The sequence below is a fragment of the Callospermophilus lateralis genome, chromosome 6, assembly GCF_048772815.1.
Source record: "Callospermophilus lateralis isolate mCalLat2 chromosome 6, mCalLat2.hap1, whole genome shotgun sequence".
In the NCBI taxonomy this organism is placed as follows: domain Eukaryota; kingdom Metazoa; phylum Chordata; class Mammalia; order Rodentia; family Sciuridae; genus Callospermophilus; species Callospermophilus lateralis.
Genome location: NC_135310.1, coordinates 129,533,281 through 129,554,570, shown reverse-complemented (window position 1 = coordinate 129,554,570; position 21,290 = coordinate 129,533,281). Strand labels below are relative to the sequence as shown.

The window sequence follows — 21,290 nt, the reverse complement described above, 5'->3', positions numbered from 1 at the left end:
GTTGAACAATTCTCCATTATGTGGGATTAGTCCCCAATTTTCTTAATAAGACTTTTATCACACAAAAATTAATATCAAGAATCAATAAATGGGATGGACTCAAACTAAAAATCTTCTTTTCAACAAAAGAAACAATCAGCAAGGTGAATAGAGAGTCTACAATTTGGGAGCAAATTTTTCCAAATGTATGTTAGAGCACTAATCTCTAGGATATATAAAGAATTCAAAAATCTTTACACACACACACACACACACAAAAAAATAACTCAATCAATAAATGGGCCAAGGATCTGAATAGATACTTCTCAGAAGAAGATATACATTCAATCAACATATATATGAAAAAATCTTCAACATCTCTAGCAATTAAAGAAATGCAAATCCAAACTTCTCTAAGATTTCATCTCACTCCAGTCAAATTAGCAGCTATTAAGAATACAAACAACAAGTGTTGGCGAGTATGTGGGGGAAAAGGTACACTCATAAACTGTTGGTGGGACTGCAAATTGGTGCAGCCATTATGGAAAGCAGTATGGATAATTCTTGGAAAACTGGGAATGGAACCACCATTTGACCCAGCTATTCCTCTCCTCAGTCTATACCCAAAGGACTTAAAACAGCATACTACAGGGACACAGTCACATCATTGTTTATAGCAGCACAATTCACAATAGCTAAATTGTGCAACCAAACTAGATGCCCTTCAGTAGATGAATAGATAAAAAAATGTGGTATACACACACAATGGAATATTATTCAGCATTTAAAGAGAATAAAATTATGGCATTTTCAGGTAAATGGATGGAGTTGGAGAATATAATGCTAAGTGAAGTTAGCCAACCCCCAAAACACCAAATGCTGAATATTTTCTCTGATTTAAGGCTGATGATTCATAATGTGGGGATGGGGGCATGGGAGGATTAGATGAACTCTAGATAGGGGAAAAGGGGAGGGAAGCAAAGGGAGGGATATGAGGGTAGGAAAGATGGTGGAATGAGATGGACATCATTACCCTAAGTACATGTATGAAGACACTAGTGGTGAGAAAATATTTTGTGTACAACCGGAGATATGAAAAATTGTGCTCTTTATGATTAATATGAATTGTAATGCATCTGCTGTCATATATAACAAATTAAAATTTTAAAAAATGAAAAAATCAAATAGAAAAATAGGAAATTTAAAACAAATCATAATGATAAATCTATTGACTATAAATGATTAAACACTCAATTAAAAGATTGCCAGACTTCTTAACAAAGCAAGACCTAACTTTGAGAGATCTACTTTAATTGCAAATGAAGCAATTTTAAAAGTTAAATTATGGAAAACATAAACATGAAAATATAAATCATAAAATCTGTAATATTAACATTAATATCACTGAAATAGACCAGGAAAAGAAATATTGTATGGGGAAAAGAAACATTTAATGATGAGATGAAGGAAGTCATAGAAAGGACATAAGTATCTTAATCATGTGTGCCTCTAATAATAGTGCTTCTGTATTTACTAAACCAAAAATGACAAAAAAAAGAAGAAATAAGGTTTATGTGTGGGGATTTCTACACTCCTTTTTCTGTCAGGAACTGACAGAGAAGATAGAAAACCTGTAAAAATATAGAATATTTAAACAAGATTATTGTGTTAGTACAGTCTGGCTGCGGTAACAAAATGCCATAGATTGAGTAGCTTATAAACAACAGGAACTTTTTCTCAGAGTTCTGAAGGATAGAAAATCCAACATCGAGGTGCCAATGAATTTGGTGTAAACAAACAACAGAGAATATCAATAAAACCAAATGCTGATTCTTTGGAACTTAGTTGAATTGATCAGAGATGCATTGGGCACTGTCTAGAGATGGGTTCAGGGTACAGGTGAATTTTCCTGTGGGTTTTGTGGGTGGATCTGTCATTGAATCAGACAGCAGGAAGTATAGCAGGCTGTTGAAAACAGGCCAGTTGCTGTGTGCTTCCTCCCCTTCCTGATCCTATTGTCCATAGACTGATTCAGCCAGGTCAGTTCTTCCTATGGTCTGGTAGCACAAAACAGAAATAAGACCCTAGGCAGAATCCTTAGGGCTAGGGAAATCGGGCACTGCTTTTTTTTTTTTTTTTTTTTTTTTTTTTTTTTTTTTTTTTTTTTTTTACTTTATACCATGTTTTTTTTTTAAAAAAAAAAAAAAAAAAAGAAAGAAAGAAAGAAAAACTCAAGTCAAGGTAGCCTCTCTTGTAGCCTCTCTTGGCATGAGCTGTGACACCTTGGAGGAAGGGAGATGCAGATAAAATAAAACTACTCTTTTACTCTCTTCACTGTGTCTGCTCTCAGCTTATTTACTCCAAAAAGATGCTGAAACCTCAGTGAGACTCTAGTCCTCCCTCCAAGGAATTCTTGCCAAAATCAGTATTTTTGCTGGGGTATAAAAGCTAGAACATTCTATCCTGCCATCCTGAAAATGTCATTCTCTTTATCTTCTTATAATCACATTAATGTCATCATGAAGACAAGACTATCCTGACCTCATTTAAATTTAAAGCCCAAAGGCTTCATCTCCACAAATCAACAAACAACCTGGGAAACAAGTCTTTGAAATACAAATTTTAGCCCAAAACAAGCATTCAATTTAAAAATCCAATAATATTTCAAAACTAAGAATATCTATGACTTAAACAACAATAAAAGTTCAACTAGAAAGTTGCTGAAGTTTCTTTGAACACCTTGATATTTCTAGTGATTCAATGTGAGATGTTAAATGAGATCTATGATGTTCCTGAAAAGAAACGATGTACATAATTACAAGAAAAACCAAAGGTAGTAATGTAGGAGAGATGAGACCAGACACTTGAGGAATTTTCAGGAAGCAGGTTCATTTAATCTGTAACATTTCAGAGGACTCAATGCATAAAAATCTCTGGACCCCAGGTTTAGAAATTCTTTGAGATTCATATTCAGTAGGTGCGTTACATGACAGTTCCTTCTTGTTCCATATTCTTAGGTTGGACAGTCTTTCACAGGTTTTTATTAAGAAAACAGAGATAGTATCTTTTGCATAGCAAGTTTTCTTGAGACAGAGTTAGTCTATCACACCATTTGATTGTAAACCTGGTATTTACGAAAAAAAAAAAAGGAAGATTCAAATAATCTTTCTGTAGAAATCCTGCTGATGTTCATTGTAAAAATCTTGCGGAAAAAGCAAGAAGCTGTTATGATTATGGCAGGTGTCTTTGGGGCCATAGCAGTATAATTATCAGTATGCTGAATTAAAATGGAACAAATAAACTATTGGTAAGATTATACCAAATCTGACCAAAATTGATCTCTAGCCTAAGAGTGGTTTAGTATCTGTTGTGGTAAATTTTGCAAAGGACTGCCTTAGTCAAATGAACCTATGAAAAGAAAGTGTTTCCAAATTTTCATATCCTTATAGCCTTAAATTTTCCAAAATCTCCTTTCCAATTTACCATCGACAATTTAATACCAGCAATAACCAGGTAAATCCAAGAAGCTGAGGTCAAAATAGACATTAAGAAATACCATCAGCCGATTACAACACCACAAAAACAGGCGTCCTCTGCATTCCAAGAAAGAGACTCTGAAGTATTTTTGTATTATGTGCCAATTTTGGAGGATGCTGAGGAAAAGTACAAATTCAATGAAATAAATTGATTTACTATCTCTGCTGTAAGCCTAAGATAGAATGTAAGCATGTGTGCCACGTGTTCCTTCCTTCTGAGTGATATGTTCTGAAGAAAGCATGGGGTTATAGAACTGCAAAATTCCCACTTCAGATTGGAAGACAGAATTTAATTGAATTTAATTGAATGACAGAATTTCTAAAGGATTTTAAATTTAGCCCTAGTGAATGAATAGCACTCCATGCTTTTTAAACACAACTGCCTGTATTTGAATATTGATCCACAAATGATTACCCAGAAGATAATCACCATGATCCAATTAAATAGGCCAAAACTATCAATGTCTCAAAATAAACACATACTAGTTGGTTAGTAATATTCATTACTTTTTTAAATAATTATTATGATTTTCATTATCACACTTTAAAAATTATTCTATTATCAGAAATATTTGAATATATTATCAAATTGAGTAGATGTTAATGAACTTCACTGCTACATAAAACATTTAGTTGTATGTATCAATAAAGAAACTAAAGTATTTTAGAGGAAAAAGGACAATGATAGAATTCCTGTTAGTCATGTATCAATTATTAATTGGACAATTATGTGCAGTGCACCAAGTACACAACCATATTTGTAAGCTCTGAAAATTTACCTTTATTTTCTTCACTCATCTTTCCACTTTCTCTCTGTTCTCCATTAACAAAAATTCCTCTTATTAATTTAACTTGCTATTGACCACTTGCCTTAGCATTCCTGTGGGTAGCATTTAATATTATTCAAATCAATGTCCTTATTTTAGAAAGTACTAACAAGTATATTTGCTCTTTGGTACTAACAAAGGGGGAGAGAGAACTTCTTGAGTGAAAGATAAATAGTAGGCACAATTACTTTTCTAATTCAACCACCTGCTTGAGAAGTTAATCCTGAATCTACAAGGTTCGTTTTGGGGTACATAATGAACAATTAAAAATACCCTTAAAAACAAAGTTTACATCTCAAGCCCCAAGTCAAATTTTCCAGGACTCCATTTTCTTCCTTTCTGTCCCAACAACCCTTAACTCTGGCAGTTGTTCTTATTCTGCAGCTGTTGAGTGAAGCTTCAGCCAATCATATTGTTTTCCAAGGCAGCTGAATGGATGAAGAAGGGTAACAATAAAGCCTTTCCCTTCCCTGGAAAACCTTCTGGATCCAGCCTACTTCAATTCACATTTTATTAGCCAGAATTAGTTACAATTACAAGAAAATCTGAGAAATATGTTATTTAACTAAATGTATTTGCCTCAACACGTAAATTTATTATTCCATCAGTAAGAAGGAGAATATGAGAGAAGATAATTATTTTGTCCAATCCTCATAACTCTAATAAATATTCCATGGCTCTTCATCTACTTCATAGAATGAAAACTGTTAAGAACTATATTTTATGTGGTATATATATATACACAATGGAATATTATTCAGACATAAGAAAGAAAGAAATCATGGTATTTGCCTGTAAATTGATGGAACTGGAGAATATCACGCAATGTGAAATAAGCCAATTCCCCCCTCCCCCCAAAAAAACCAAAGGCCAAATGTTTTTTTCTCATATTTGGATGCTAATTTCAAAATAAGGGAAGGGGTTAGAGAAGAATAGAAGTATTTTGGATTAGAAAAAGGGGAATGAAGGGAAGGGAGGGGAATGGGAATAGGAAAGATAGTAGAATGAATTGGACATTACTATCCTCTGTACATATATAATTACACAACCAATGTAATTCTACATCATGTACAAACAACTAAAAGAGTGAAAAGTTATATTTCATGTATGTATAATATGTCAAATACATTCAACTATCATGTATAACTAATTAGAACATAAAAACTACATTTAATCATACTTAAGCAGTCAGATTATAATTCAGGAGTATTAAATGCAAAAAAGTACAAGTTAGAATATGTAAGACTGGAACAATAAGTGTGTTCTGTGGAACTTCAAAGACGATATTTAAAGCAGTTATAATAAGAAAATTTCCTATCCAAATGACATTTTGTTCTTCTCTAGTGTTTTGCATTTGCCTTTATATCAATTAAGTCATATGTTCAGTATTTTTCTCACTTTTCTTTATAATAACTATCATTCAGTTCCTTGCCGGGTTGTTTTACCATCCTAAAACATACTTCTAACACTCAATCTTATTGTACTTACTTTTAATAGAAACAAGTAGACACATTGTAAAAGTTATGTTACTAGACGATTATGTAATTTATTGATATAATATAATCTGATTATTAATTATAATCAGAATATTGACTTCTTCAACATACTATGAAATGAAAATTATATGATTTTCATAATGATGTTTAATAGCATGCTTAATTCAGATAAAAATAAAAATAATCAATTTACATTAATAGTTTAGAATGGTCAAAGAATTGGTTGAAATAACATATTTCAATTGAGTTTATATCATACTGTAAACATAGCTTGCAATGACAGTTACCATTAACATGTTATTAATTATATTGAACCATTAGTTTGTCTGCCTCTTAGGTTTATTTCTTTTGCTTCCCGAATGTCAACATTTGCCTACAAATAGAGGCAGACCTGTCCATGATGACTCTCTAGAGGCAGAATCAAACTGCTTCCTGACATTCTCCAATGAAAAGAAATTAGGTCTCTTGGGGAGATTGTAAAGATAAGGATTCAGAATGCAGAAGAGAATTGAAGTATTATATATTTATAAGCCATTGTTTTTCAGGAAAAAGGAAGGTTCAAAAGTACTATCATATGACGAGTATGGCTCTGTATGCTTCTCTCTCTCCAGTTTGTAAATGTGGGGTGGGTAGGTAACTGGGGACATTGCTAGGAGGGACAAGGTACTCAGGAGACATGCAATCTTCCTGAGATCAGACACGGTCCCTGTCTACAACAAAGGCTTCTAGATGCACCATCTGAAAGATGAGGATAAGGAATATTTACATCCTCTGAATTTCAGGATGAAATACAGAGAAAATCAGGGCATACTCATCAGAAACAATAATCAGCTACTTCTCCCATTAAATTTTATGACTCAAGGTATGTATCATTGCTTATGTGTTAAGAATAGAGGACTTTTGAAAACAGTACATTAAAGTGTGAAAATGGATAGCTGATACTTAAAGCATTTCTATTTCTCGTCATTATTTTAATTAGTTACTGTCTTCTTCTCTGAGAAGTGTAACACTTTATTCAAAGGCATATTCCTCTTTCAGAAAATAGCTGTGAGTTGGTTTAAACAACTAATTACTTCATAGAAAATAATATTTATCTTATTGTTGGGGAATGGAAATACTCAGATTATCATGTACATGGCAATTCAATAAGGTACTAAAACAAATCTACTGGTTTTTGTTAAGACCTTGATGAAGTGAGTCTGGGGTAACTGTGGAAAAAGACAATGCACCTAATAATCTTTTTATGAACAATTGTTACAAATTTCACGCTCTATTAAACCATTTTAGAAGTAACAACTGCAGAATAATGAAGGTTAACATTTATGGACTGTTTCCTAGTGCGAAGCACTGTACTAAGTGTTTCAGATGCATTATCTAACTGTATAGCATATACTTTCCTTTGGCTGATAGGAAGTAAAGAAACCTTTCATGATAAAAACAGATGAAATAATAAACTGGGACAGTCAATTAATATTTATAATTATGTGACAACAATCCAAAATGAATATGCTTTCCCTTATTATTTCCAAATAATAACTATAAAGAGTATATCTATCTTGAATCTTGGAGCTGTGTAAAGTAGCATGTGAAGTCAATCATTGATCTATTTTTTGAACGATTAAAAGTATCTTCTTCCTCATCTCTTGCATATATCCAACTACCATGAAAAAATATATTTCATGATTCAAACCTTCACAACCTCACCAGTTTTTAACAGCTACATTATAACATTGTATAGCAGTAAAATACAATTTACTATCATGTATGGAATTGCTGTTTGTTCACATTACATCACAGTACCTATTTAAATGACTTTATTCTAACTCTTAATATAGACTATTTTATAGATCAATAATAATATAGAATATAGAATAACCCATGAATACTTTAACATGAAGCTTCAAAGGGCAGAATGTTTTGCATTTTTAATGGCCACTGTTTTTTGTTTTTTCATGGTTTGCCTCTAAAATTTTGTAATTTTTAGTCAATACAGCATAACAAAAAAGATAAGAAGGGCCGAATCATCCTATCTTTATGAGGAAATAATCAGAAACTTTAAGTTAAGAAAATGTATAAGATGAGAGGCAAAGATGATTTGCATGCTGAGTTTTTCTGGTTGCTTGACAAAGCTGCTTTCTGAAGACCTTTGACAGCTTTTGTAACATATTAATCTCCATATATGGGTAATAATGAAAATGAAACATTCTCTTACAAAAAGTGTTATTGTTATATAAAGCTGTGTCCCATCCACCAGTTGGTTTCTCCCTTTCCCCAATATGTCTGACCCTCACCTCCAAAACAAGGATTTGCATTTGCTGTAACAGTCTAAATAGGACAAAGACATTCATGGAAGGAAATCTTCATGAGATTAAGAAATCATCACAATTTTTTTTATGGCTGAACCATACCACTTGTTCTCTCCATTAGTATCCTCAAGAAAACTGCAGTTCCTCCCAAAGGCAGGACTATACACTGGGTAACATCCATACCTGCAAATTTAACTTATGAAACAAGATGACAACATCTCCACAAAGCTCTTCATGTAACTGCATAACCTATAACCTATTATTGAAAAGTTAAGATAGTTGAAAACTCTTTGTGTTTTAAAAAAAGTTAACCATTATCTTAATTTTATTTGGCTCAGTCTTAAGTGAATTGTGTTACTACATGAGAAACATAGATGTTTAAATCAATCATAGTGGAAGGAAAGTGTTTATAATTGATTTCAGATAAGTGTTAATGCATCCTAATAGACTACTCAATGTTAAGCAATTGTATACTAGCCATGTTCATTGTGAGTTCATATAATTATACAGAGTTGCAGCTTCATATGTAATAGAGATTTTTATCAGTTTACTTGTTCTCCATACTTAAGTTTTGGAAAATTTGCAGAGATTTTTGGACAATTAACTTAAAAAAATTAAAAAATGACCAACAATGCACACTTCTTTTGTCCAGGGCATAAAATTCCAGCGGCAATTGTTTGTTTTTATGTATTATTTGGTTTTCCTCTCTCCATGATGGTAGATCAATAAAAATATCATGAGAAAAAGATGAAGTTAATGAATAGAAGAAAAGATTACAGATTATAATGTAAAATTCTCCAAAGGGAGAAGATACAAGGTAAATCTACTGAGACAGAGCATGTACATATCTGTACATATGTGTATATGTTGTGTAGTAATGCTTGAGCATTTAATCACTGTTTAAAGTGCTCATGGGAATTAACTCAATTCTTCCAACAACTTCATGGAAAATATATTATCATCTTGTTTTGTAAATGAGCAAATTGAGAACAGAGTTTAAGTAAATGTTAACTTTAACCAAGCATTAGATGGATAGTCTAAGATTTGAACCCATATATAATAATTCCACACTATTTTCTTCTCCTTTTTTCCTACCCATCAGTCCTGGGAGTCAAAAATCCAGGACTTTATGCATTCCAGGCAAGCATTTTACTAATGAATCACATCCCCAGCCCTCTCCAGAATATTCTTAACCACACAGCACTCAGTGTGTATTTTTGTGTATGTGTTTCTGCCCATAGGTATAAATATATATTTGTATAAGTGAAAATGTACACTTTTTACATATTTTTGTAAATGCAAGTATGCTTTTTGTTTGCTCAAATAATTTAGTACCTCTAAAAGCCTATGTTTGAATATACCGGTTTAAATGTGGTATAAAAAATGATGTGATATTAAAATGCAGCTTAAACATGATCTTGGGTTATGCCAATGAGAAGATAGGCTATAGGGCAATCAAATTGATATCTCCTTATCCTCTTCCCTGTTCAGGGAAAATATTGCTTAGATTTTTAGTTCATGACATTTCAAAATGAGCAATCCAAACTTTAGTACACCCACAAAAGAGCAAGGAATATCTCATCAAAAGTTGGTAATTATCAGATTCAGAAAAAAATAACTGTCACATTTTAGACAGTTGAGAGAGATCAGATGAACTTCAGGAAACCTAATAAGCAAAAATGGTCAGAATATGTATAGGTAGTCAGAGTTTGTCACATGAGAACTAGCTGATTGGTAAAACTGGTAGATATAATGGTAAACAAAAGCAAATAAATGAATAAAATCCCATACCAGTGTCTTTGTCTAAGGCTAGTCTCAAATAAGCAAACCAACATCACAGAATGGTGTATGTGCTATCAAAGCAGTTATAGGGTGATGGGAATGCAGATGTGCAGGACGTAACTGACTAGTATAGGAACAAAGAAAGGCAGAGGTCAGGAAGGGCTTCTAGAGAGGAGACAAAGCTATTCTGGAATTTAAACATAGAAAGGCAGTTGACCAGGTAAATAATCAGGGAGGCAATCACCAAGGCCCCGGATAAAAATTAGCACAAAGAAAACAAAATGTATGCAAGCCAGGTATGTATTAAATGGTGCAAGCAGTTTGAAGAAACTGTAACATAAGGTCCACCTGAGTAAGGAATGAGATTTTAAAAAAAGTCTACTAAATGCAAGTGACCTGATTCTTAAATTCTCATTAATCATATTAAGAAATGCAAACTTTAACTTGAAGGAAATGATAATTTTCATTTAGCAAAAATGCTTTGGTATATAAAGAATGGAAGATGAAATATACTAAGATGAATAAATTAATTCCAGAACTGTAATTATCTCAGCAGTACAGCACAGATACAATGTCTCTGGCTGGGATGCAGCCTTTGCAAGACTGCCCTTCCTCTTTCACATCTCAGCTCATGCTTCTCATTCTCAAGGACCCTCCCCGCATCACCAATTTAAACTTGGTCAGTCACCACAACATATTCTAGTTTTAACTCTATACATTGCAGCAATTATTTACTTCTGTTTGCCTTCACTAAAGTGTAAGCCTTATTTGTAGAGATGTGTTTTTTGTTGTTGTTCATTGCTAACCCCAATGCCTACAAGAGTAAATACAATACAGTCTGAACTTAAAATTTGGTGAATAAACCAGTAAAGAAAGAACATCAGTGGAATGGGAATGGAGAGAAATGAGGACTTTCATTTGGCAGCAGTTGACAACTGATTTTTAAAGGAAGGCATGGAGAATTGAAATGTAATTAACATTTTTTCCATTTCTTGCTTGGTAGTTAAGTACATTTTGTAGAAATCAACTGAAGTGGTGAACACAGAAAAGGATTTGGTTTAAAAAGGTATGAGAATGAGTAGTAATTTCTGAACTTTAGAATCACAGGTAAGAAATTTCTCCTTCTGAGTTCTTCAAAAATCATACAATGATCTATTTCCCTCATCTGAAGAATCCTTCCAGTTACTCTGCTGTTCTTTTTTACAGGACATGAGCCTCAATTGCTCCTCTTGGCAGGACAACAGCTTGTTTGTAAAACGTTTTGCATTTGCCAAATTCTCTGACGTCACTGAACAGTGTTTCCTTCTATTTACCCTCATCCTACTCATGTTCCTCGCATCACTGACAGGCAATGCCCTCATAGCCCTTGCCATCTGGACTAACCCAGTCCTTCATACCCCCATGTACTTCTTCCTGGCCAACCTGTCTCTCCTAGAGATTGGCTACACATGCTCTGTCATACCCAAGATGCTGCAGAGTCTTGTGAGTGAGGCCCGAGGAATCTCTCGGGAGGGTTGTGCCACACAGATGTTTTTCTTTACATTATTTGCTATCAGTGAGTGCTGCCTTTTGGCAGCCATGGCTTTTGACCGCTATATGGCCATATGTTCCCCACTCCACTATGCAACACGAATGAGTCATGGGGTGTGTGCCCATTTGGCAGTGGTTTCTTGGACAGTGGGATGCATGGTAGGCTTGGGCCAAACCAATTATATTTTCTCCTTAGACTTCTGTGGCCCCTGTGAGATAGACCACTTCTTCTGTGATCTCCCACCTATCCTGGCACTTGCTTGTGGGGATATATCCCATAATGAGGCTGCGGTCTTTGTGGTGGCAATCCTTTGCATTTCCAGCCCATTTTTATTGATCATTGCTTCCTATGGCAGAATTCTAGCTGCAGTCCTGGTCATGCCCTCCCCTGAGGGCCGCCGGAAAGCTCTTTCCACCTGTTCTTCCCACTTACTTGTAGTAACGCTCTTCTATGGCTCAGGATCTGTTACCTACTTGAGGCCCAAGGCTAGCCACTCACCAGGAACAGATAAACTGCTAGCCCTCTTCTATACCGTGGTGACATCCATGCTGAACCCCATCATCTATAGTTTACGAAACAAGGAAGTCAAGGCAGCTCTCCGGAGAACACTGGGTAAAAGAAAGATTTTGAACCATGGATAGGTACCAGAAGACCATGCTTATTTGCTCTTTGAAAAAGAGGCACACTCAACCCAAGAATGAACAAATAAAAAACTATGCACTTTTTCATGTCTTGTAAGGAGCATTTTTTATAACTACCATTGTAATTTTGGAGTTATCACTGTACTCAGAGCTATTTTCTTTTAAAAAAATTTATTTATTTCTTACATACATGACAATAGTGGCATAATTTGGCATGAACATACTTTATATTCAGAGCTATTTTCTGATTGCAAATTCTGAAAGGAACCTGGCTTCTAAAAAATTTTAGAAGTTATGTCTAACACTAGACAGGTTTTCCAAAATAATTTAGTCTAGGTTGGAAGTTAAAATTACCAGGTTATGTCTCAGAAGTTTGGAAAATTCTTACTCCACATTCTCAGACCTGTTCTAGACTCTGAGCACCCATCTGACTTCTGCCCTCCACACATGACTGTCCCATATAGCACTTAATTCCTTAATAACTCTATGAAATACATTATTTCCTTTCATAATTTTTTTTTCAAATTCTTCAACCATAATTATTGGCACATAATACAGGTCAAAGAATTATTTTTGCGAACTGTGCATATCATAAAATTTATAAACACTCCAGAACAACCAAACTTTGGTTTTAGAGGTATTTGCTATAAAATATTAAAAAGAAGATATGTGATATTTTCATCAAGAGTTTCCATGGCAAAATTTTTTTTTAAGAAACAGAAATGATATTAAAATTCAAAGACAAAAGAAGAAAACTTAACTAAAAATGATTACTATAAATAATTTTTAAGATTTTTATATAATTTACAAAATTTCATGTGTGCAGATGAATCCTGACTCAATCATTTAGAGATCATTCAAAAACTTGTTCTTAAGGGAAATGAACATGAATACAACATACTTCAGTAACCCAAGGCACCTATAAAGGCATTGTCTTAGATTTGAACATCTAGTTGTCAGAAAGGCAACTTAGGAGGAGTTAATAGCTATTCATATAATAATTAAAGATGAAAATATTTACAAATGGAGAACTCTGATGCTACCATGACTTAAGGTTATCTGCCAACTATAGGATATAATCTCTCATAATGTGATATTTCTACCATCAGGGGATAATAGTAATGCTCACTAATGATCAAGATGTGTGTTTTGCTAGATACTCTTATTTGACCAAACACTGTTCAATTAATGTAAAGATATGTTTTTCACCTGAATGTATAAATAGTAATTAACAATGGAAATAATATAAACATGCAAAAAGAGCTTAATGGTCGGCAGTTATGCTATAATTATTGAAAGGAATTATGTGCAGATATTAGAGATGATGATGATTTCTATTTATTAGTGTAGGAGAAAATGAATGGTTTAGTAAGAATTAGTGAATTAAAAACAGTTTGTATAAGAGGCCCTTTTTATTTTTTAAGAACTGTATAAATAAATTTGAAAGGATCAGAATGAAATGTTAACAGTAGTTTCTCTAGTCAGTCACGTAATTCGTGATTTTTTCTTTTGTTTCGAAGGTTTCTTCAATAAACATGTAGCTCATGTATATTAAAAATAATAAAACATTTCATTGCAGACTTTTTATTAAAACAAATATAAAAATGCATGTTTTCCATAACAATTTATAAAGTATAAAAAATAAAAATTCTAATTTATTTCAGTATATTTTGCAATCCAGAAATAATCAATGCAAATATTTAATTTATTTTAGTCTTTTTGTTTACTTTTATTTGCTAATCACATATTTATATACCAATCAATCCCATGATATATTATCAAAACATAATGTTTTGACAGCAATTAATTCTGAAAAGCATCAGAAATTCATATTTAGGACATTTTGAGGTTACATGTCTTAGATATCTATATTATAATTAATTAATCTAAGCTCAATAGTTTATTAAATATTTCTAAATAGTTAGAAATTTCTTACTAACTTTGAATGTCAAACTCTGTGATGTCTGATTTCAAGAACATTTAGTGGACATTTTCTTAGCAGTACCTATAACAAAAACAACAACAAAACAACAACAAAAATCACTACCATTTACTTAAATTGGACAATACAAAAGTGACAGTTCATGCTTATTAAACGTATTGTTTAATCTGACCTTGAAAACTTTCCCTGTGCTGCTATTTTCCTCATCCTATACCTGTGGAAATCAAGGAATAGAAGTCTGGACCATCTCATCCCCACGCCAAGTACAAGATGGATCAGTATTTAGTCCAGGCCATCTGATTCCCTGCATTCTTTTCCCCTGAGTTAAAGAAGAGTGAAAATAGTCAACTGTATTCAGAGAATGTCTTTGCCAGGAACTTATAGTCCTGGTGTTTAAACTCCTTCTAACCTGTAAGATTTGGGGGCTTATTCAATGTTTCTTTCAGGAGAGTCTTTTTTTTAAAAAATTTTAATTAGCAAGTGCTAGGGAAATAATAAATTCTGATTCATATTTTTGTAAATACTGAATATAGAATTATAGAATATATTATAGAATATTATAGAATATTTATAAAGGTTTATGATTTGGACGTTTTTTATTATTGATTTTTAAAAATAAATAAATAAATGACAGCAAAATACATTACAATTCTTATTACACATATACACCACAATTTTTCATATCTCTGTTTGTATATAAAGTATTTTGAAACCCAATTCATGTCTTCATACATGTACTTTGTATAATGATGTCCATCACATTACACCATCCTTGCTAATCCCCTACCCCATTCCTTACCCTCCCACCCCTCTTTCCTATCTAGAATTCTTCTATTCCTCCCATGCTCCCCCTCCCTACCCCACCATGAGTCAGCCTCCTTATATCAGAGAAAACATTTGGCATTTCTTTTGTGTGGGTGTTGGCTAACTTCACTTAGCATTATCATCTCCAACACCATCCGTTTACCTGCAAATGCCATGATTTTATTCTCCTTTATTGCTGAGTAAAATTACATTGTGTACATCTGCCACATTTTTTTAATTCATTCATCTATTGAAGGGCATCTAGTTTGGATCCACAGTTTAGCTATTATGAATTGTCCTAGATTATACAAGATGATGCTTAAGAGACTTGTGATGTTCATTGCTTCATTTTTTATGCACGTAAGTCTCTGTGGCATATTCTTCTTAGTGCACCCTTGACTTCTTTGTTCATCAGGGTATAAATGAGAGGATTGAGGGTCAGGGTGATGACTGTGTAGAAGAGGGAGATGAACTTCCCATACTGTGGGCATAGGAACTGTTAGGCTGGATGTAGATGGCTGTGATGCTCCCATAGAAAAGGGATACTACTGTCAAGTGGGATCCACTTGTCCCCAGGGCTTTGTGCCAGGCCTGCCCTGATTTGATGCTTAAAACTGCCTTGGCTATATGTCCGTAGGATATCAATATCAGTGTCAAGGGCAAAGGGAGCAAGACCAATGAAGCAACGAAGAGCTGGATCTCATTGGCATGGATATCCACGCATGCAAGCTTAATCATGGAGGGGACTTCACAGAAGAAATGATGAAGCCGCTGGTGTCCACAGAGAGGTAGCCAGAGTGTGACAGTGCCCTGGATGAGAGCATTTCCTGCTCCACTCAGCCATGTGACCCCTGCCAGAACCTGGCACAAGTGTGGGTTCATTACAGCTGTATAGTGGAGAGGTCTGCACACTGCAGCATAGCGGTCAAAAGCCATCACAGCCAGGAGAACACATTCAGTGGATCCCAATGCCAGGGAGACAAAGAGCTGGATGGCACAACCCAGGGATGTGATGGTCTTGGTTGGTCCTTTGAGGTTCCACAGCAACTAAGGGACAATACTGGTGGTAAAACAGATGTCCACTAGGGCGAGGTGAGTAAGGAAATAGTACATGGGAATTTTGAGTTTAGGGTCTATGGAAGAGATCAGAATAATTAGTGTATTTCCCACCAAGGTAAGAAGGTAAGATATCAAAACAGCCACAAAGAGTATCTTTTCCAGCTGGGGTTGGTCTGAGAAGCCCACCAGAATGAATCCTTCTTTGGCACTGCTATTAGTCATGTCCATTACCTTGTTCAGACAAGAAGAAAAACATTACAAGAATTAACATTACAAGAATTAAAAAGAGAGTATAATGTGTTGGTCACTAGTGACAACATCAAACTTTATAAAATAACTCTTCGAAACCCTCACTCAGACAAATTACAGTGGCTCACAGAATAAATTTCAGTGCAGTGTCCTTAAAAAGTTGCAGAAGTTGTTGTTAAAGACTTTCTACAGAGAGGCACCTGGAGATTACTCTGGAAACAAAGGCTTTCCTTGAGAGAGAACTATTAGAAGTTGAGATAAAATCTTCCACAGAAGGAAAAAAATACAGAGAAAGAAAGAAAATGCCAAAGGAAAAAATACATTAAATTCATTAATAGCTTATGAAGAATCATTCAAATTAAATGGAAAAATTCAGTAAAATAAATGTTTAATATAAGCAAATTATATATATATATATATAATATATATAATTTCCAAAAATTTTATATATAATATATACATATATATATAAATTATATATATAATTTATATATATATATATATATTTATATATATATATATATATATATATATATATATATATATATATATATATATAATTTCCAGTCTTCAAGCATAAATTTTGAGTTAGGCATTATTTTTTGATGATTTTCTTTATATGAATGACTGTTAGGTTGTGGAGACTATAAAGATTCTTTTTATTTTAAAATGTTAAACATTTGGTTAATAAAGTCTTATTATTAGTAGTATTTATATCTAACTGTTCAATAATGTGGACACATAATATCAGAAGCATGTTTTCTTTAGGGATTAGTCAATTCATTTATTCCATAAGCTTATTGAGGATGTAGGTTCATGCAGCACATTCAACAAAACCCTCAATTTTTTTTTTTGGTGTGTGGTACTAACGAAGGGAATGTTCAATGAAAACATGGTTAAATCTGAAAGGAGAGAGTGGGGATTATTATTATGAGGGCACATCAAAAGAATGAGAGAGCTGCTTCAATGTACATAAAACCTACATGGAATTTTTACCTTTCAAGAGGCTAAAGGGCAGCTTTTAAAAAACTCCAAATATTTTATTAATGCAAAAGCTTAAAATATATTCACCAATTCAGTTAATATACCTAAAGACCATAACCATACCTGTTGTTTAGGACAAATAGACACTTTCTACATGAATGTGAAAAAATCTTTCAGGCCTTGAAATTTTTCCTTAATAATTTCATATCATATGATAGTTTTATTGTAAAAATTAATCATGGAAATAAAATATGTAAAATAATTGTCAAAAGTAATACCTTACAGTAATTTCACTTATCATATAAAAATGATGTTTAGCAAAAATCAGAAAAAATAAAATCAAGGGTGTGGTAGGGGAGAGACATCAAATAACAACATCAAGTCCTTGAGGGATCACTCAAGAGATAGGGAAAGGGGTGCACTATAAGAAAAAGAATTTGAAGGGGGCCCTAGATATATACACATATGCATAATTTTATGTATATGTAAAATACATAAAAGGTATTGCATAGATGTTTATACATATCCATATCCATACAAACCCCCAAAATACATATATGCATAATTTTCACTTTTCTCACTTTACTTCTATCAATGCAATAAAATAAGTTCAGACATGTCACTCTCATTCTAATCCTGCTTATAGCCTCTACCTATCTTGGCCAAATGAAACTTTTAATAGAGATTTTAACACACATTCTCACACATATACAATCTCAAAAGAATGAAATGAAAGATTAATTCTGGTTATGAGAAAGTTCCTTACTTGTAAGATTGTTTTCATTTTAGGCCCACAGAAGAATTGCAATTAACTCTGCGCCAAATCTGAAATTACATGTGTTCCATATTATCTCCCTTTACCCAGATGGACTTGAATCCAAAATCTCAATTTATTATTAAAAGTTAAGAATCATGGGAATAAGGCAGATATAAAATAAAGGCATAAATAATAGTGAATATATTAAAAGAAAAGAAGCTTTTTTTTAATTTTTTTTCATCCCAATAACCACATTTTTAAAAAAGAGGAAATTTAAGTCACAAAGCAATAACAATTTTTATCTTGAAGTGATAAATCAATGTCTGAGACCCATGAAATGGTTGTAGGGACTTTTATTTGAGATTCTAAATCCCTGAAGACCAGAAAATAAAGAGAGGTTAGGAGAGAACACAGGCCATTGAATCAAAAATGTTCCCAGGGACACAGTTCTCCCAATATGGCAATTAATCTCAAGCTCTGTAGTATCCAAAGTCAATGGTCCCAGGAGATCATTCTGAAAGAGAGTCTTACCTTTAAGTACTGTTTAAACTAGACAAAACCACAAAGATTTTAACTTTTACTTTAATAACCTCCCAATATTGAGTCATTCTGTTTTAAATATATTCTTATTAAATTTTTATCAATAATCTAGCATTACACACACACACACACACACACACACACACACACACACTAAATACATCTTGTTGGCAGATAATTTCATTGGAATCTTAAAAACTTCTCTTATCCTTTCTTTGCATCTACCCTGAAAACTCAGACATGGAACATTTTTACAGGGCTTTTCTCCTCATTTCTTACAAGCACTGGGTTTGATGGACATAAACATATGACTTTGGGGAATCACACCTTTAAAAATCCCAGTCTCTCTTCCAATGGCCTCTTAGGTCTTCCCAGAAATCATTCTATGTGTATGCTGTTGTTCTTCTCTTCTGTCATAGAAAACTGGGACAAATTGTTAAATCCTCCCACTCATCCCTGCACAGGTTATCTTACTCTAAGACCAAACAAAGTTCCCAGATGGAGATGCCATTAATTTCCTGCCTGCTGCTTATAAGTACACCATATCCATCCCATACTTTATGCTTTTCTTCAAGCATACTTTTACTCAATAGAGGAGGTGAACTTCATTTTGTCTAAGGCTACTGACTTTTTTTCCAATATTTTAGAGTATGAGTAAAAACTCATGCACCCTCATGTTCTAGCCAGATGATACCAATGACAGGTCTAAGAAAACAATTGCAGTGATGTAACAATGGATGGCAACCACATATAGCTAAGGCGTGTACCCAGTACTAAAAGAGTAGCAGAAAATTGGACAGACTTCACAGAATATATGGAATCTAAAGGAAACAACAGTTTACTAACTTGATCATTTTCTGTGCATTGAGTCCCAGTACTAAAAACTATTCAAAATCCTCAATAGAGTCTGGATTTTATGAAAGCCTATTGATTCTTTATATAAATTTATTTCATATCCAAATAAATAGTTCAGCCAGATATGTTGGTACACACCTGTAATCCCAGCAGCTCTGGAGGATGAGGCAAGAGGATTTCAAGTTCAAAACCAGTCTCAGCAAAAGGGAGATGTTAAACAACTCAGTGAGACCCTATCTCTAAATAAAATACAAAATAGGGCTGGGGAATGTAGCTCAGTGAATAGATGTCCCTGAATTTAATCCCAGGTACTCTTCAAAACAAACAAACAAACAAACAAACAAATAATTCATAAAGATGCAGGTTGATAAATTCTTTCATTATGAACACATCTTGATGGAGAAATAAAACAAGCAACACTCCAGAACAACCCTCAATTCATTTCCATATAATACTTTTACTTATCACATGTAACATTTATTATGCTTTTTGAATGATATATAAACAAAATAATGCATCATTATTACGTTTGTCTTTGCCTTCATTCATTCAACATTATCTTTGTGAAATTTAATCATTATGGTAATGGTAACAGCAAATTATAATTTTTATTCCTGCATTGTATTACATTGGGTGAATATGCCACTCCATATTTAGCCATTGTAGTATTGATCGGTATTTAAGCATTTTCAGGTTCATCTTTTATGAGCAATGCCATTATGAATATTTTTGCACATATCTCTGGGTAAACAAAAATGTAAGTTATCTTCTGATGAATTGCTTAGACATAGATTATATTTAGATTTAGTAGATACCATTAACCCTGAAAATTGATGTAAACACTTATACTTCTCAGGGTTTGGGAATCCCAATTGTCCACATCTATGCCTACACTCAGCGTTTTGTGTTCTTTTAATTTTATCCATCTGGTAGTAAGTAATGGATATTTCATCACTACTTAAATTTTGTACTCCCCTGATGACTAATAAAATTGACCAGATTATTTTGTTTAAAATTCATTGAGAGGTCTTATGTATCATACTTGTTCAAATCTCTAGGTTTTTTTTCCAAGTTGACTTCTAAAAAATTTTTACATATATCAGAAGTTTGAAAAATAAAAGGGAAAATCCAAATACTTGTTTCAGTCAAAACTAAAGGATAGTCTGATAACCTAACACGGGTTTGAAATATTATGAAGTCCATTATGAAATAAATCATACTCATTTCCCAAATTGGATTTATTCCAGATCCAAAACATGAATAATGAAAATTCACCAAAATAACAGAATTAAAGAAGGAAAAATTACATAATTATACCATTAGATCCTGAATCAACTATTCATAAAATTCAAGGTCCACAAAAATAATTTTTTTTTTTGTAAACTACGAATAGAATAAGACAGGCTAAACTTTTAAACAAATGTGGCTTTTCAGGTCACTAGAATAAGTAATTTTTTTTATTAGATGCTACTGTAATAACTAATCATTCATATGGAAAAGGAGACATGTGACCACTATCACACCATCAATAAATATTCTTGTCAGATGATTATAGAACCAGTAATGAAAGAAAAAAAACTATACATTCATGACATCATCATGGGAATGCTTTCTTACATAATCAATAAATTATTGAAATATCAAACCATGAGGGGTAAAGCTTGATTGATTTGACTGTGTTGAAATTACTGAAAAGCTTTGTCATTGCCCTTGGACTGAATTCTTAGGAAAGAACCTGCTGTTTCCTGGCACTGTGTACTTCTTCTTAGAAAGACTTCCTGCTGTATGCATATCAGTGCCCATACTGGTTTGTATATCCTTTCCCTTCCCTCTAGCTTTTTCCCCTAATTTATCTATTTCTCTCTCTCTCTCTCTCTCTCTCTCTCTCTCTCTCTCTCTCTCTCTCTCTCTCTCTCTCTCTCCCCCCTTTCTTTTTCTTTCTTTCTCTCTCTCAGTTTGCACACACTCCTGGGTTTCAGTCATTAAACCAAATCTGCCCTCC

The 21,290-nt window shown here is 33.4% G+C and overlaps 1 protein-coding gene and 1 pseudogene across 1 annotated transcript; one reads left to right on the top strand and one right to left on the bottom strand.

Annotated features, from left to right (window-relative positions):
* The first annotated feature begins 11,135 nt into the window (after positions 1-11,135).
* Positions 11,136-12,098, top strand: LOC143402098 (olfactory receptor 10C1-like). Its single transcript, XM_076859570.1, has one exon. The coding sequence runs from the start codon at positions 11,136-11,138 to the stop codon at positions 12,096-12,098; it is 963 nt and encodes a 320-aa protein (XP_076715685.1).
* Positions 12,099-15,196: 3,098 nt separating this feature from the next.
* Positions 15,197-16,131, bottom strand: LOC143402097 (olfactory receptor 2G3-like; annotated as a pseudogene).
* Between the last annotated feature and the right edge of the window lie 5,159 nt (positions 16,132-21,290).